Raw genomic sequence first — 14,056 nt, 5'->3', positions numbered from 1 at the left:
TATCTGAAAGTTGGAGTTGGAGCCTACCAAGATGGGAATAACGTTGAGTTTATTTTTTTCTGCCAACAGTTGCAAGAGTTTACAAGTTGTTAGTTTATATCCAAGCATTACAGGGCCTTAATAATCTGTTTTGATAATGGGCAAATCTTTTCTATTAGCAGAAAAGGACGTAGACACAAAGATAAGATTTTTATACTAGTACTTGTTAATTCTCTTGTCTTAAATAACAGATAAAAAGCCAGAAGCCTTTGTCAATCATTCCAACTCTGAAAGCAAGAGTAGTATCACAGAGCAGATACCAGCACCAGCTCAAAATACCTTCTCTGCCTCTTCTGCTGGGAGGGTGAGTACTTTTTACTTAATTTGGGAATTAGATTTCACCCTACTGCAGTAGCACACATCTAGAAAGGCCTTAAAGGTACATTCTTGCAAAATAATAAAAATACATTTTTCCTGTCATAATCTGCTCCCATAACAAAAAACACAGGCTGGGTGGCTTAAACAACAGACATTTATTTCTCACAGTTCTGGAGGCTGGGAAGTCTCAGTTCAAGGTACCAGCCAGTTCAGTTCCTGGTGAGGGCCCTCTTTCTTGACGTGAATATAACCACCTTCTCGCCATGTCCTAACATGGCAGAGAGAAGGAGCTCTGGTGTCTCTTTCTCTTCTTATAAGGTAACCAGCCCTATCAGATTAGGGCCCCACCCTATTAACCTCATTTAACCTTCATCACTCCTCACAGACCCTTATCTCCAAATATAGTCACATTGGGAATTAGTGCTTCAATATATGAATTTTGGGAGGACACAAACATTCAACCCATAACATTGCCCCCAAAAATCTATAAGATTATTACCAAGCAAATTTGGCTGCCATGTGTTAAGATAACATAAGATAGAGTAGTCTGAGACCAAAGAGATTTTGTCATTTGCCTATTTTCTTTGTATCTGAAGTTAAGATGCCTACATGTAAAGTGTGGACTGGGCTAGAAGATATCTAGCATCCAGCATTCATTGTTTTGGTGATTATTCTCCTTTTTCTATTTCTCCTTTAAGACTTTCATGAGTAAAGTCTTTATATCTTATGATGAGTAAAGAGCAGAGGTAGAAATAACTTGTTGAAATACCAGAGGCCCCTCCTTCTGTAACTTTGTGCAGGCCTCTGAGAATCTGTAGGCTTCTAGTCAGTGAGAGTGAGTTGAATGATGACCCTGCTCTACAAAGTATAAAAGTCATTTTGAGGTTAAGAATTGATTTGAGTTCTTTGGAATGAAGCTGTTGAAAAAGCTCTGTGGTTATATAGGTATGAACTTAATGATCTTCTTAGCACTTCATGAATTGGAAAGATGGGCTTGTGGTATTCTTGTGGAAATGAGAGAACAAAGGCCTGGCTACTTATTTATCCCTAGAAGCATCATCGTGAATAATTAAAGAGGCTTTGAATAAATGTAATTCTCACTCATATTCAGTCATTAGGTGTACCTCATATACTGCCACTGCTTCTAGACTTCCTACTTTTTTCAATAGAAAAATACTAAATTAGACAGGGTGCAGTGGCTCACACCTATAATCTCAGCACTTTGGGAGGCCAAGGTGGGCAAATCACTTGAGCCCAGGAGTTTGAGACTAGCTTGGGCAACATGGGAAAACCCCATCTTTACAAACAATAAAAACATTAGCCAGGCATGGTGGCACACACCTGTAGTCCCAGTGACTTGGGACTGGGAGGCCGAGGTGGGAGGATCACTTGAGCCCAGGAGGTCAAGGCTGTAGTGAGCTGTGATTGCACCATTGCACTCCAGCCTGGGCAACAGAGTGAGACCGTGTCTCAAAAACAACAACAACAACAAAAACAACACACACACATTCTACTTTGCTAAAATGATGCTGGGGAAGGCATTTTCCCCCTTAGAATCAGAGTAGCTTATAAAAAGCTGACATTATTGAACCCCTAAAGCTGGAAGGGGTACGTAAATGTGTACATTCAGATGACTGATGAAAAGAGAAAATCTATATGTGAGTTGGAGATGAGTGATTTAATATTTTTATTTATTTTCGCTGTATCAGGCAGTAAAGATAGCCTGATATTGGAAGAAAGGCTTAAGTCTTCTTGAAAAGGTCCCGGACCTCAGGAAGGGTCTGTTGGCTTGTGTTCCAAAGACTAGCTGTACCCCAAACTGGTCCTTGGCCTAATACTGGTCTATGATGTTTCCCTAGTTTATGGCAAAATGAGATAATTAAGGACAATGTAAGCTTTCCATAAAGCTTTCTTTTCTGATATTAAAATTTCATTTTTAACAAAATTGTGGTAATGATGAGTTGTTCAAAAAGAAAACATCTTTCAGAATGTTGTTTTCTTTTGTCAAAATTATATTTAAAAGATAAAAAGATAGCAACCCTTTGACCTCTAGTTTTTTTGTTGTTGTTGTTGTTGTTTTTGCTGGTCAGTGAAATCTAAAGCTCTCTAAACTGCTACTCTAGATCAAATAAATTTTCTTGAAATTAGCAGTTAGAATTTGAGTGGAGTGGCGTCTAGAATTTTTATCAGTGTTAAATCACTGTATCATAGTACCTTAAAATGTATTTATAAATTAGCTCATTCCTGGCAGGGCATGGGTTCATGCCTGTAATCACAGCACTTTGGGAGGCTGAGGTGCGAGGATTGCTCGAGTTTAGGACTTTGAGACCAGCCTGGGCAACATAGGGAGACCTTGTCTCTACTAAAATTTAGAGAAAATTAACCGGGCATGGTGGTACATGCTGATAGTCCCAGCTACTCGGTGGGCTGAGGGGGAGGATTGCTTGGGCGCAGGAGGTCAAGGATGCAGTGAACTCTGATTAGGCCACTGCACTCCAGCCTGGGTGATAAGAGTGAGACCCTACTTCAAAAAAATAAAAATAAAAGATAAATTAGCTGGTCTCATTTTTTCCAGTCTCCACATATTATAAGGAGGGATTAAGCTCATTATCGTCATTTTACAGGTGAGCATGTTGAGACCTAGAGAAGTAAAGTATCTTATATTCAGTTCCATGGTGAGTTAGAAGAAGGTATATTACTAGAATACAATCTCCTGGTGTTCCAGGTCATTATTAATTGCACAGAGATAGCAAATTTCTCAGAACAACCCTGTCAGGTAGGAGCACTGTGTGAAGAATCCGAGGCTATTTTTGGCTTAGGAAGAAAGAGCCTGGAGAGGTTATTAGCTTTTGCTGGGTGAGGGAGGGAACATTGGCAGAAAGACTGCCATGTATTTGTTCTTCTTAGCTACCTTATGTTGCCTCGCTGAACTTAGTTAAGTGTGGAAAAGGCAAATAGGCTGAGAAAGAATCATCAGAGCCTTTATTTTTCATTTCTTTTATTTGCTTCTCTCATAGTTCTCTTCTGGCCTTTTTAACAAGCCAGAAGAGCCCAAAGATGAATCTCCTTCTTCATGGAGATTGGGACTGAGAAAAACTGGCAGCCACAACATGCTGAGTGAGGTGGCCAATTCCAGGGAACCTATAAGGGACCGAGGCTCTTCCATCTACCGCTCCTCTTCAAGCCCTCGGATTTCTGCTCTACTAGACAACAAAGATAAGGTGCAGTTTGGGAGGGTATGGGGGAATTCCAAGGCAGTTTTTTTTTTTCCATGAAAATTCAATCTTAGGAACAAATGAAAATATTTTCTAGTCCTTAAGTTGATTTTGGAAATGCAAAGTCTTTAAAGAGAGAGAGGCACATTGATAGTTTATTCAAGTAGCTATTTGCTTGCTATTGTTTGCTTGACCAAAAAAGAAAAAAAAAAGCTTTAAAAATAGCTTTTCCTTTTGGTTTGTTCAATCTTCCTTGCCCCCTTACCTAAAGCAAAAAATGGATCAGCAACATAAAAATTTCAGTATGGCGGAGGGGGGCACAGGACCCCAGGCAGGGGTCCTGGAGCCAGAGGGCCAATTCCCGTCCCCCCAGTGGCATGGCTTCGTGTGCTGAACCCTCTAAGCCCTCTGCCCCCGCCTCCTGCCAGGGTCCCACCGCTTGAGGACTTCGAGGTGCTGGATGGGGTGGAGGATGCAGAGGGCGAGGAGGAAGATGACCTGAAAGAGCTGCCCCCACTGGAGGGTGGGCATGGGACAGCCCCCGGTGGAAGAGGCTGAACAGCCTGGGACCTTGGCCCTAGAGTTCCTCGCTGCCATGGAGCCTGAGCCTGCCCTGTCCCTGGCCCCGGAAGCAGCTGTTGAGGAAGAAGACGCTTGTCCCAGGGCCGCCGGGTTCGAGCCGCCCAGTCAAGGGCCAGGTGGTTACCATGCATTTTGCAGACGTCGTGAGAGAACAGCATGTGGGAGCTGGTGTTCACCTTGAACAACTGTGACATCATCCAGGCCCTGGATCTTAGTGTCTAACTCACGGACGTGGGGGAGATGGCCATGGTCACTGCTGACTCTGTCTACTGCTATAGCCCCCAGGGCAGGAGCCCATACATCCACCGCACGCGGCCCTGTGCCTGGAGGTGACCCCGAAGACAGCCGTGGACTGGCCTGACCTGGAGATGCTCACAGGGCAGGAGCGCATGGCCCTGGCCAACCGGAAGCGGGAGTGCGGCAGTGCCCACTGCCAGTGGGCGGACTTCATCCTGGCCACCAACTCCTATGACCTTGCCATCAAGACCATCACCTCCAGCGCCAAAGTGGACATGACGTTCGAGGAGGAGGAGCAGCTCCTGTAGTTGAAGGTGAAGTGTCTGAACAACCTGGCGGCCTCGCAGCTGAAGCTCGACCACTACTGCGCAGCCCTGTGCTCCTGCAGCCTCGTTGGAGCACCATCCAGACAACATCAAGGCTGTCCTCCACAGAGGCAAGATACTGGCCCAGCAGGGTGAGTACAGTGAGGCCATCTCCATCCTGAGGGCAGCCTTGAAGCTGGAACCTTCCAACAAGACGATCCACGCAGCACTCTTGAAGCTGGTGAAGAAGCACGCGGCACAGCGGAGCACGGAGACCGCCCTGTACTGGAAAATGCTGGGCGACCCCAGCCGGCTGCCCGCCAAGTGCCCCGGCAAGGGTGCCTGGTCCAGCCCATGGAAGTGGCTGTTTGGGGCGACTGCTGTTGCCTTGGGGGGTGTGGCGCTCTCTGTGGTCACTCCTGCCAGGAACTGACCACCCAGGTGGCCGCCACCCCCTCTGTACACCATGGACCCTGCCCTGTGCTCCCTAACTCCCCCAGGCTCCCTGTCCACTGCCCTTCCTGGTCCGGCCCCCTCCTCCAAGTTGGAGGCAGCAAGGACTGGGGGTTGTGCAGCCCAGCCAGCAGGAGGGACTGAGGCCCTCTAGGAGGAATGTGCAGTGAGGGGGACCTCATTCCTTCAGACCCACTTTCCCCCCCACTCCCCTTCTCCTGCTGGGCTAGGTCTCCACTGGGGCCAGCCTCAGTTTCTCCTCAACAGGTTTGGGGACAGCCCCTCCTGCCCTGCTTGCCCCACACTGTCTAGGCTCACTTCCCGCCACAGTGTAATAAAGCCTCCTACCCTGCAAAAAAAAAAAAAAAATTCAGTATGGCCTAAGAGGTTCTCTGGGCTTTGAGTCCAAATTAAGCTCAGGCAAATTAGTACTTAGAAAAAAAAAATTTTTAACTTGTCATTCTTTCATTAATATGGAAAATGTGGTTAGGCTAACTTCACACATAGTTTGTGTATTCATTCAAGATTAGTAAATTTTTATTTTCTTCACTTTTTAGTTCCAGATTTTATAGGACTCTCTTTGTGCTTTTCTCTGGGGTCACATCTTCCTTGTAATCACAGTCCTCTTGCTTTATATCTCTGGAGACTACTGAAAGAGATGAGGCATATTGGTTGAATTAACTCTGCAGCATACTATTGTACATATTCCTAAGGAAGCTGTATTTCAAGGAAAAGATGTACTGGGGACTATTGGGGACTACATAAATCTTATTTCATCAAGAATATTAGAGTGGAGCTTTCTGTTTGTGTCTTCAAAGGCTTTCCTCCTCTCTTGACAGAGGTGCTGCTGTGCATAATTTGTGCTGCTGTTTTCTTTATTTACTCATCCTGACTTTCCCATGAGAATTATTTCCCTTCATACTGTTTTTTAATGGAAGAAAGTTAGGAATAAGCTTTTGAAAGCTAACCTTTTGTAAATACCACTCAAAATAGAATTAGTGTTGGATCCAGAAATAAGATTATATAGGTATATTAAGTTCTGCTTTTTTACTCAAAATGTTTTATGCTGTGCCAGTATTGTACCTTTCTTGTGCTTTACTTGTTTTTATCTTACAGGAGAGAGAAAACAAAAGCTATATTAGTTCACTAGCACCCCGGAAGCTCAACAGCACAAGTGATATTGAAGAAAAGGAGAACAGGTAATCCTAAAACCAGCCAAAAGATGGTCCTCATCCTCTTAGGTCTACTGGACATAGTCATCTCCTGGGCATTACTCTTCTGCATTTTTCCCTCAGGTGTCCTTACCACATTATGAATTGTTTGTTCCTTCTGCTTAGAACACCTCTCAACTCTTATATCCTTGCTTTGCTAGTTCTTTATTTTTCAAATTCTAACTCCAGGTTAGACATTACCTTCTTTAGGAAGTCTTCCCTGATTTTTCCACACATGCATTAGTTTTATTCTACCAGCAGGCTCTGTAAAGGTAGGGTCTGAGTCTGTCTGGTTTCTCAAGGACCCCTAGTTCCTAGCACAGTGCCTAACACGTAGTAAACACTAAAATAATGTTATTTAATTAAATTGACCAACTTCTAATTTGTCAGAAGGTAAAATTAAAGTCTTCCTAATTAGTTAAAATAAATATAGGGATTTTGAAGTATTGCTGCATCTCAGGGCAAAATGTGATCTCAAACCTTAGCCAGCGGTATTGGCATCACCCGGGTACATTTTATTTTTATTAAAAAAAATTTTTTTTAATAGAAGCAGGGTTTTGCTATGTTTCCCAGGATGGTCTCAAACTCCAGACCTCGAGTGGTCCTCCTGACTTCCCCTCCCAAAGTGCTGGGATTGTAGGTGTGAGCCACTGCTCCTGGCCTGGGTGCATGTTAGGACTCCAGAATCTCAGGCTCTACTCCAGATCTACTGAATTAGAATCTGCATTCTAACGAAATTCCCTAGGTGATTCAAATATTGATACACATTAAAGTTTGAGAAGGATTGTTCTAGAGAACCTTGTGAAGCATGGAAACCCATAGGTTTTGCAACAAAGACCCTGAGTTATCAATTGTGGATCAAAAATCCTAGTACAGCACTTTCCTGGATACCTTTTCATTTATAATGCTAAAGAGGCTTCCAGCAAGTCTTCTTTCCCTTTCCCCTTCTGTAGTAACTTTTTTTCTCGGTAACAGACTTCTTCATCTTCCCCCATCATTTCCTTCTCTGCTTAACTTAAAAGCCACGTGCTACTAAGACTGATTGCAACACACTTTTTTCTTTATTTTTTTTTTGAGACAAAGTCTCACTCTGTCGCCCAGGCTGGAGTGCAGTGGCATGATCTTGGCTCATTGCAGCCTCTGCCTCCTGGGTTCAAGCGATTCTCGTGCCTCAGCCTCCCGAGTACAGGCATGTGCCACCATGCCTGGCTAATTTTTTTGTATTTTTAGTAGAGATGGGGTTTCACCATGTTGGCCAGGCTGGTCTTGAACTCCTGACCTCAAGTGGTCTGCCTGCCTCAGCCTCCCAAAGTGCTGGAATTATAGATGTGAGTCACTATGTCCAGCTGCAAAGCACTTTTTAAGTGAGGATCAAAAGTGACTTCTTATTACAAAAGGGTTAGAGACCTTTGACATGAGGAATTTGGTACCTGTTGAAATTAATTGGTTCAAAGTTGATAAAAGAAAGCAGGCAGTAATACTTCTCTTCTGTACAGAAAACTGGTATATAAAACAGAATCACCTGAAGAATGTGTCTGTTAGCCATGTTATAGTTTGCCTGTCTGGCTCTTCTCTCTCTGCATTGTATCATGGACAAAAACTGGTGGTAGGAATCAGTGTTTTGTTTTCCTTTCATGCTTCTACAGAGAATCAGCTGTTAATCTAGTGAGGAGTGGCTCCTATACCCGGCAGCTATGGAGGGATGAAGCAAAAGGAAATGAAATCCCACAGACAATTGCTCCCTCCACATATGTATCAACTTACTTGAAAAGGTACCAGGCTCAAAGGGGGTGGGAGATGTTTCTTTCACTCTAGCCATGGGAAATGGGTAATGATTGCATGCCTTTTTATGTCCAATTAACACCGCAGAAATGAATCAAAATGAATTACTTTCAGGTTTCTTAGAATTAACATCTTGAATAATTTAAAATTTATTATCTTAATAATTGAATTAAAGTAAGCTAATTTCAGATTCTCACTACAGATCTGGCTTTATACTTTATCCTCTCCATCCTATTAAAACTTTCAATCAGAAGTGGCTTTCAGTAATCTCTGGGCAAGACTGAATTTAAGTTATCCTTGTCCAGTAGCTGGTTCTCCTTATCTGAAACAGAGTAGTTCTCATCCCATGTGCTATTTTTGGGGGGAGGAAGGGAGGGACACTATAAAGTGGTGGGGGTGGGAAATGGGGACAGTTTTCTATTGCATTAAAGAAGTTTCATACTGAAGCCTGTTAATTTAGGGACTTGAGTTGTTTTTTTTCTTATGACTTTAATGGCCCTCAGATCCATCAAGATGTGAAACTCGCAAGTTTGGTGCAGAGAAGGTACATGGGTTTCCTTCTTTTCTCATCTGTATTCCCTTTTCTGCAATTATTTTCTTTGCCACATACTAGCCAGCAAACCAAGCACCTTTGCCAGAGCCATTAAGCTACAAAAATACTTAATATTTTAATTTGAACTCTGCTGCTAATGTGGAAGAATCTGTTTTTTATTGCTTACTTTGAATTCTTTCTTCACTCCCACTGTCTTCTCACACCATAGACTTCATCATTAGGTTTTTTAGATGATTGGTTGGCTACCTTAGAAACAGGCCCTGGCCTAGACTAGATGAACACATTAACTCTTTGGAATCAACACTTATTTCCACTTGACAGAAAGACTTGTCAACTAGTTATTGTTGAAACATGGGAAATAGCTAGAAAACAAACAGTCACTGTTGCCTTTTAATGTTCTTCAGTTCTGTAGATACATTCTGTAAGGAAGGGCTCAACTTTGGAAGTATGAAAGTTTGATGATCTCACTGATGCTTTATTACACAAAAGAGATGTTTCTTGCTTTATGAGGCTATCACCTATTTGTCTTAATGGCTAAGGCCTTGGTCTTCCTGGATGCATTATTATTCATTATAGTTGAATCCAAGATCAAGAAAACTTTTCTAAGAAAACGATGTTCTAGATCAAGGGAAGGGAGAAAGCTGCCATTTAATTTCCAGGCATGGAGTTATTCTGTGGCGAGGTTGTTGATTTTTGTGATCCAAATAATCAGCAAAGGGGTTGAGAGGCATTTGGTTTGATAGATGTAGTTTGGCAAAGTTATGGTGAACAGTGAAGGGACAGGCTGCCTCTATTTAGGATCAAAAGCATGCTTAATGATATGAGCACTTTTTGAGGAAAGGATGTACAACTTGCTTCATATCTTGGATTTCCAAAGCTTTTCTCCTGTAACCCTAAAGCATTTTTTGATTTTATAAAAACCTATCTTATGATCTTTTTAAAAGGAAAGAATCATATGCCATCACCATTTAAAAGAGCAAGTGTAAGGGGAAATTTGTCATTTCCCAGCTATGCCAAACCTTCATATACATTCCATTTTCATCTTTGAAAATGAGAATGAGAGTTCATCTCTTGTGTATAGGCAGAAATTCCTTTCATATGGCCCATATTAAAATACCTCTTTTCCAAGGAAGGCTTTATAGCTTTTTTTGGTTATCTCCTCAAGTGTCTCATTTCTATTATAGTCAAGAAGTATTTTTGAAATTTGAACCCAAATAATTTTTTCCTGCAATTGAGATGGTTCTTACCTGTCTTCAATCAAAACAAATACAAGTTGCCCTTTATTGCTCATACAGTATTACTTTCTAGGCTTAAAACTAAATCCTCCCAGAGACAATTTTGCTTTAGGCTGAATAACTGCAGTTCTCAAAGTCATTTTTTTTCACAGAGCTTCTTTACTCTTTCCACTTTTAAATTTTAAATCTCTGCTCCACAACCTCTCCAAATTCTCTGGTCTTACTTTTGCTTTTGCAGTGCTAATTCTGTATCAGGTAGACATTTGGGGTTGCATGATTATTTGCCTTGGGTTTGTTGGGAATTACTTTTTTCTAATAAAATTATCCTTTTTCCTATTATTCCCTTTCTTAGCCTCTCCTCTTATCATATATTCTACTTTCCTGCTTTCCCTCATTCAGTATCATCTCTCTTCCTCCATGTTCCTTCACTCTTTTGGATGATTGACCAAAAAGACCATCCTTCAAAGAGTGATGATTCCTTCATTCTTTTGGATGATTGCCTGCTTGCTGCCAGTGACTCAGCTCTAGCTGGAGTTGATCACTTCACTTCCCAGTTGTCATACCCTTTCTTTGGTCTATATTCATTTCAAGTGCACAATCTGGGTGGGAAGGTGGTGCTGGGAAATGGTGGGTGAGCAGCATGTCCTGAAGAAAGTGACTGTGTGCTGTTTTGCAGTGCTTCATTTGGTAGAAGTAGTGACCCCACAAGTCCCTACATTTCAGCCAATCGCAATTCATCTCCTGCTACCTCACCCATTACCATTGGTTCATCTACCTCTCGGGGCAGCCAGTGGCAACCTGCCTCTTCTTGCCCTGCACCAATCAGTGCAAACACTACTGCATCTGTACATCATGGCAGGTAAGGCTTCTTGAAGCCATTTGAGTTGCATTCATCAAAGTTAATGGCTCTGAAAACACATATGAAATTTGAACCAAAGAGACTTTATCACTATAAAAACAAGTTAGAACTCCTGAGAAAATGTCTGAATTTAATGAAGATGCTTTTGCTTTGACTTGTATTAACCAGTCAACAGTTGCATATTGAATAATCAAAGGGTATGTATAATTGTACTTGGTGTTTGGACATCAGCTTAATATGACTGATTTCATCCCTCAACAACCTAACCAGTTGTGATTACAATTTAAGGATCATACTATTGTGGTAAATTAAATATTGAAAACATTTTCATATTTTACTTCTATTAATTTTCCAGTAATTATAATAGGAATCTCTTGTATTTAGTCTTTTAAATGACATGCAAACCCAAATCAGAAAGAAAGCTAACTCATTTTCCAAAAGCCTATGATAGCCTTCTGAAAACTCCCAGCCAATGAGAGTATTTTGCTGGAAACATTGTGAGAAGGGACAGATTTGTGTTTGTCTAAACTGTGTTGTGGGGGCAGTATCTTCTTGGTTTCTAGTTCATCTAAGGGATAGCATGGTAGAATGTTATTGTGAAAGTACATTAGGACTTTAGCTGTAGTTTTAACTGTGGCTTTTAATCCTTTATGTGTGGTGGCAAAGGGTCTCTTTTTTTTGGGTCTGTGTCTACAACTGATAAAGAAAATGAAAAAAATCTTAATGATAGTGTTGTTGCAGGAACACCAGTGATGGTGCTTGATTGATATTTGTCAGTTTACTAGATTTCTTTCCCTAAAATAAGCGGTGATCATTAATTCAGCCAGGAGGGAAGGGTTTATGATGGATTATTAATAATAATACTGTATAATTATAGGTAAATTTATTAGGTCCTTATAATAATCCAGTTGCATAGACATGTTAACTATTATCACCATAGCTGAAGAAACAAACATAGAGAGGTTATTATTACTATATTATATTACTCTCTCTCTCTCTCTATATATATATATATATATTTTTTTTTTTTTTTGAGATGGAATATCACTCTGTCACCCAGGCTGGAGTGCAGTGGTGCAGTCTTGGCTGACTGCAACCTTCACCTCCCGGGCTCGAGTGATTCTTCTGCCTCAGCCTCCCGAGTAGCTGGGACTACAGGCGCATGCCACCATACCCGGCTAATTTTTTGTATTTTTAGTAGAGACGGTGTTTCACCGTGTTATCCAGGATGAGGATGATCTCTATCTCCTGACCTCATGATCCGCCCACTTTGGCCTCCCAAAGTGCTAGGATTACAGGCGAGAGCCACTGCACCCGGCCGTATTACTATATTTTACATATATAATATTATATATTATATAATAATACTATATTGCTATTACTATAACTATTAAGAGCTGCAACTGAGAGAAAATAATTACAGCTGCCATTTGTTGGACCCCATTATGTGACAGGCATTTGGTTGGCTATTATACTGGGATTTAGTTTGCTCATATGTAACGATAAATCTAAATAGTAGTGGCTTAAATAAGATAAAGGTTTTTTTTTTTTTTCTTGCACTTAAGAAAGTCCAGAAATATGCAGAGCTGGCTTAGTAGCTCCACAGTCATTAAAGGATCCAGGTTCTTTCGCTCCACAGTTCTTGCATCATGGCTGCCATTTCCATGGGTTGCCTGATGGTCCAGAATAACTGCTGAAGCTATAGCTATCATGGCTGTACTCTAGGGAAGAAGGAAGAGGAAAGAAGGAAGCAGACAAAGAAAAAATGCTTCTGAACTGAGAATTTTCCCAGAAGTACTAGTTGTCTGCATATGTCTCATTGGATACCTCTAGTGGCCAGGAGACTTTGAGAAGTGTGGACTTTTAACTAGGTATATTGCTGCCCTCAATGATATAGGGATTCAGTTCATAAAGAAGAAAGGGACAATGGATATGGGTTAGACAACTAGCTGTCTCATGCATACATATATCATCTATTCTCTTATAATGAGCCCCCTATTATATGAAGTATTATTTTATAGATGAGGAAACTCAGACCAAAAGGTTAATCATCTGCCCAAGGTCACACAGCTAGTGAGGGCCTGAGATAGGATTTGAACTCAGATTTGTACATTTCAAAGCTCTTACCTATTTTGTCACTGTTTGTATCTGCTGAGTTTATATTTTATTCTGGGTACTATTTTAGGTGTCCTGCAGACATTATTTTATTTAATCATTAGAAGAACCCTGTATTTTAAGGTGCCACTATCTCTATTTTATCAATGAAGAAGAGATCAGAGAATCTACATTTAAGCAAATGTTGTGTTTCCAAAGCCCATATTTATTCTACTCCATTGCATATCCTCTGATCTCTGCTCTAGGGCTGTTCTTATTCTAACAATCTACTTGTAAAATTACACTGCATTTCAAAATAATAGTAAAAGTCCTATTATGTAATTTAATAAAATAAAATCCTTGGCATTTCAAAAGCATAAGAAATTACAGTGAGACCAAAACATGTTATTAACCTAAAAAGAACTTCAGGTAAGGTTTGGTTAAGTGTAATTTTTTATAGCTGTGTGTCTAGCTAATTTTATTAGTACTTCCTATAGATTTGTATCTTGTAAGTCTGAGGAATTTTTTGCCTTTTCTTTTTTTGTTAAAAAAGACTATAAAATTTCACCTTTTTTCTTAGTCATTAATTGCTTCTGGAGAAGTAGCATGTGTTTTTTAGATATTACATGTATCTTTTAAAATATTCTGCCTTTATGTTTGTATCTAGGTACCATATTTACATTTTTATGTTTTTATTATTTTTTTTCAAGCTTGTAATTTGATTATTTGGAAGTAAGCTTAGAGCTACCCGTGAACATTTCTGCTAATAATTGTGAGTAGGTGAAAAAAATAGATTTTTAATATTTGTGCTTTTCATTGCTTTCTCCATCTCTGTATCAGTTTTGGACCTCTGTTACCCCAGCAACAGCTCTGACATCACAAATGATAGCTTTTTGGGTGGAGAGCCAATGGTTGCTCCCAACTCTTCGTTAAGAAACAAAGGTCTTGTTTTCATGTAAATGAGTTTAATTATACAGCTTGCTGTTGAAAAGTCTGTGGTTAAGGATACTTATAGAATCCGGTTTGGTTTTTGTTTCAATTTCTCACTTTTGCAGTTATGAATATAGACAATTAGGCATTTGGTTAAATGGGAAGAGAGAGCAGTTGCTGAATTAGGTGAGGGAGAACTAAGCATACTGAGACTGTAGAGTATCACTTGTCTCTGGATAATCC

The 14,056-nt window shown here is 40.7% G+C and overlaps 1 protein-coding gene and 1 pseudogene across 8 annotated transcripts in view; both read left to right on the top strand.

The window, feature by feature from the left end:
• PPP1R12B (protein phosphatase 1 regulatory subunit 12B) overlaps nucleotides 1-14,056 on the top strand; it is a 242,178-nt gene that overhangs the window by 87,773 nt on the left and 140,349 nt on the right. For 5 of the 8 annotated variants that reach the window (XM_008976627.5, XM_008976626.6, XM_008976625.4 and 2 more), the window contains exons 9-13: nucleotides 231-343; nucleotides 3,375-3,578; nucleotides 6,266-6,348; nucleotides 8,007-8,132; nucleotides 10,607-10,789. In XM_008976627.5, the coding sequence (XP_008974875.3) occupies nucleotides 231-343; nucleotides 3,375-3,578; nucleotides 6,266-6,348; nucleotides 8,007-8,132; nucleotides 10,607-10,789 (709 nt within the window). Of the gene's footprint in view, nucleotides 1-230; nucleotides 344-3,374; nucleotides 3,579-6,265; nucleotides 6,349-8,006; nucleotides 8,133-8,645; nucleotides 8,687-10,606; nucleotides 10,790-14,056 lie in introns of those variants that run through there. The other 3 variants (XM_003823009.4, XM_024930437.4, XM_034943682.3) reach the window with 2 other exon arrangements.
• Nucleotides 3,653-6,124, top strand: LOC103786842 (peptidyl-prolyl cis-trans isomerase FKBP8-like; annotated as a pseudogene).

Source organism: Pan paniscus, chromosome 1, assembly GCF_029289425.2.
Source record: "Pan paniscus chromosome 1, NHGRI_mPanPan1-v2.0_pri, whole genome shotgun sequence".
Taxonomy (NCBI): Eukaryota; Metazoa; Chordata; class Mammalia; order Primates; family Hominidae; genus Pan; species Pan paniscus.
The sequence above is the reverse complement of the archived record's forward strand: the minus strand, read 5'-3'. Positions and strand labels throughout refer to the sequence as shown.